At 37.3% G+C, this 4,403-nt stretch overlaps 1 protein-coding gene across 1 annotated transcript; it reads left to right on the forward strand.

Moving 5' to 3' along the window:
* The first annotated feature begins 336 nt into the window (after nucleotides 1–336).
* On the forward strand, nucleotides 337–1,020 carry LOC122306311. Its single transcript, XM_043118743.1, has one exon. It carries the CDS (start codon nucleotides 337–339, stop codon nucleotides 1,018–1,020), a length of 684 nt encoding a protein of 227 aa, XP_042974677.1.
* Nucleotides 1,021–4,403: the final 3,383 nt, after the last annotated feature.

Consider the following 4,403-nt stretch of genomic DNA (forward strand, 5'->3'; position numbering starts at 1 on the left):
ACAAAACTTCTTGTAAAGAAGATGGAAAGTATTAAAAGAAAAATTAAGTTTGCTGGATGTTTTGTAGTAGAACCAGTGGGAAGGAGTGGTGGTTTAGCTATGATGTGGGATGATGATGTAGATCTTGAAGTCATCAATTTTTCTCAGCACCATATTCATACTAGACTAGGATGTCCAGATTCTAGAAGGGAATGGTGGTTAACAAGATTTTATGGCCATCCTAAGTGGAACAAAAGGAGAGATACTTTGAACTTATTGGATGTTTTAAAACCTACAGTACATCAAGCTTGGTGTGTGTTGGGTGATTTCAATTAGATAATTTCCCAAGATGAGAAAATGGGAGGAAGACAAAGGGCAGAAAATCAAATGGAGGTTTTTAGAGAGGCCTTGGTGAAAAATGAGTTATTTGACTTGGGCTGGGTAGGTGATAAATACACTTGGAGTAATAAGCATGAAGATAATTCTTTTACAAATGAGAGGTTAGATAGAATGGTGGTTAATTCTAGGTGGTCAAATCTGTTCAAGAATGCTGAAGTAGAAGTCATGCAAGCTAGAAGTTCTGATCCCAAGCCAATTGTATTAATTGTCAAAGAAGAAGATATGGGAAAGAGAAGAAGAAGGTGGTTATTCAAATATGAAGCCAAGTGGTCTTTAGAGGAGGAAGGTGGGGCAGTGGTGCAGGAGACTTGGAGAAGGGTTGCTGCTGATTCAAATAAATTCAAAGTAGTGGAGAAAAAGCTTCAGTGGTGCAATAGGGCACTATCTCGATGGGATTCATGTAGGAAGAAAGATGCGGAGGAAGAACTTAAGTCCATTAATAAGAGGCTTAAGTGGGAGCAACAGAATGAAGGTCCTCATAATGTAGCTATTATAAAAGATTTACAAAAGAAATTTGGTTTGATTCTTGAGCAGGAAGATCTAAAATGGAGGCAAAGAGCTAAGCAATTGTGGCACCAGATGGGAGATAAGAACACTAAATACTTTCATGCATGTGCTACTCAAAGAAGGAAGAGGAACTAGATAAAGAAGATTTCTAATGAGGAAGGCAAAGAGTTGATAGTTCAAGAAGATATTTCAAATGCTTTTACTCGGTATTATGAAGGAATTTTCAAGTCTACCATGCCTACTGATGAATGTATAGAAGACTGCCTCAAATCAGTTGAACCAAGAGTTTCAATGAGTATGAATGAAGAGCTTGCCAAAGATTTTACTATAGAAGAGATAGAGGAAGCTTTGAAGTAGATGTCTCCTTTTAAGTCTCCAGGTCTTGATGGCTATGGAGCTTGTTTTTATCAATCTCACTAGAATGTGGTGGGAAATGAGGTATGTCAAGCTGTTTTAAGTTTCTTAAATGGGGGGGCAGTTAGATGCTGGTATTAATCATACTTATGTAGCCTTAATTCCTAAAACAAAATGTCCCACTGTTGTTAGTGAATTCAAGCCAATAAGTTTATGTAATGTAATTTACAAAATAGTATCAAAAGTGCTTTCAAACAGGTTAAAGAAGATTCTGCCTCTAATCATATCAAGCTCTCAAAGTGCATTCATACTAGGAAGGCTAATCACAGACAACATCATCCTTGCATACGAGATTTTACACACCATGAAGAGCAGACAAAAGGGTAAGAGAGACAGTATGGCTATTATGATAGAATTGAGTGGAGATTCTTGGAGGCAATAATGAAGAAGCTGGGGTTTGCTGAAAGATGGATAACTTTGATCATGGAGTGTGTTAATTCTATAACCTACTTTGCGATGGTGAATGGGCAGCCTAGTGAGAAGATTAATCCATCAAGAGGATTAAGGCAAGGGGATCCTATTTCCCCTTACCTTTTTATCTTGTGTGCTGAAGGCTTAAGCTCACTTATTGAGGAGTCGGACAGAAGTGGGAGTACTAAAGGAGTTTCTATCACCAAGGGAGGTACTAGAATTAACCATTTATTATTTGTCGATGACTGTGTGATCTTTGGAAGGGCAATGTTAAGTGAATGGCATAAGATTCTATGCTTGTTGAACAAATATGAGAAGGCATCAGGGCAGTTTTTGAACAAACAAAAGACTTCCATCTTTTTTAGTTCAAATACTACAGAAGCTACAAGGAAACAAGTTCTGGAATTTTCAGGAGTTTCAGCAAGTGGAAGCTATGAAAGATACTTGGGATTACCTACTTTTGTTGGCAAATCCAAGTATAACACATTCAGATTTTTAAAGGAAAGAGTTTGGAACAAGATTAATAGTTGGAGGAACACCTTTCTATCTCAGGCAGGGAAGGGAACTTTGATAAAAGCTATAATTCAAGCTCTACCTACTTACACAATGAGTGTGTTCAAATTGCCCCATAAGCTGTGTAAGGAAATAACAATTTGATGGCTAGGTTTTGGTGGGGTCTAAAGAAGAAGGGCTTAAAGATTCATTGGAAAAGTTGGGAGAAAATGGGAGAATCAAAAGAATCTGGTGGAATGGGCTTTAGAGATTTGCATAGTTTCAACAAGGCATTACTAGCCAAGCAGTGTTGGAGGCCGATCCAAAACCCCACTTCTTTGGTTGCTGTTGTGTTAAAGGAGAAATACTTTAAGAATGTGGTTTTAATTGAAGCTAAGTTAGGGGCAAGGCCATCGTTGATGTGGAGAAGCATGTTATCTGCCATGGGTTTGATAAAGGAAGGTTTGTGTTGGAGAGTTGGTGATGGAAGGAGTACCAAGATCTGGGGTGAGAAATGATTGCTAATGCTATCTTATCGAAAAATTTACTCACCTGTGCATATTTTGGATAGAGAAGCAAGGGTATGTGGCCTGATAAATGATGACACAAGGAAGTGGAATTTCAGTCTAATAAATGAAATTTTTAGTACTGAAGAAGCAGAGGCAATAAGAAGTGTTCCTGTGAGTATGACTGGTGTTAAAGATTTAATGATCTGGGGTCCAAGTGGAAGAGGTATTTTTACTGTAAAAAATGTCTACCATGTAGATATGAGTAGAGTAAAAGGCAAGAAGGGAGAGTCATCGAGCTGTAAGGAGGATAAGTCAGCCTGGCAGCTAATATGGAGACTAAAAGTGCCTGGGACAACGAAACTGTTTATGCGGAAGGCTATGAATGAAATACTGCCTACAAGGTTTAACTTATGGAAGAGGAAAGTGATTGACTCGAACCTATGCCCTATATGTCAGAGAGAAGAGGAGTCTATTGTTCATGTTCTTTGGGGGTGCCTTGCTGCAACAGATGTCTGGATTGAATCGAATAAATCAATTCAGAAACTAGTTATAGATGGGACAGAACTTATGGCAGTGTGGAAACACATCACAGAAAAATTGAAAATGGCAGAACTTGAATTGGTGGTATGTGTTATGAGGAGGTTATGGCAGAGGAGAAACGATCTGTTATTTGAAGATAAATTTGAGAACCCAAGGAATTTATTCAGTTGAACAAAGCAAAATCTCATTGAGTATCAGTTATCTTTTGATAAGAAGGAAGCTGTTGCTTAGCAGCAGAATGTAGTGAGACATGATATCTGTTGGGAAAAACCAGAAGGCAGGTATGTGAAGATCAATTGGGATGCTACTATGAATTCGAAGGACAAAAAGATTGGAGTAGGGGCTATAGTTAGAAATGAAAAAGGTGAAGTGTTAGCTTCACTATGTGATGTGGTCCATCATTGTTCTAAACCAGATGTAGCAGAAGCTATTGCACTGAAAAGGGCAGTAAATTTCTGTATTGAGCTTGGTTTGTCTAGAAGGTAGTACTCAGATAGTAATCAAAGTAGTACAAAGCAAGGAAGCTATAGCTACGGAGTATGGAGTATTAATTGAAGATATAAGAAAACTGCTGTTTGAGAGGGAAGATTGGAAGATTAGGTTTGTCCATAGAGAAGCTAATATGGTGGCTCATTCACTGGCAAAATTAGCTTTAAGTATAGAGGAGGAGAAAGTTTGGTTAGAGGAATGTCCTAGTCAAATTTTTTCTTCTGTTTTGAGGGAAAAGGTTTGTAAGGAATATTCTGTTTTGTTGGAATAAAACCATAAGTCAAGTTTTGACTTTTCAAAAAAAAAAAAAAAAGTTTTACACGTTGGATTCAATTTTAGAAATTGAGTCCTCGACAGAAATTGAATTTTTAACATGGCATAAGTCAGACATGCGCCTCTTGTTTAATAATTAGTTCGATTATATTAAGAACTAGAAGTCTAGACCCATATCAATTCCTTGAAATAAAGAAAATCATACCAAGATCACCGAAGATCAATTCAAAATATTCTCTCCCACAAATCATGACAGCGCATTCAAGGATAATATTATTAAGCCGAATATCAATATCAAGCTTCCAAGGAGTTGACCCACTAATGACTCATTCCTTCCTATTTTATTTCTGCAATTAAATACCTTGATCATTTTGTATATAATATGACTGT

Source organism: Carya illinoinensis, chromosome 4 (assembly GCF_018687715.1).
Source record: "Carya illinoinensis cultivar Pawnee chromosome 4, C.illinoinensisPawnee_v1, whole genome shotgun sequence".
NCBI lineage: Eukaryota > Viridiplantae > Streptophyta > Magnoliopsida > Fagales > Juglandaceae > Carya > Carya illinoinensis.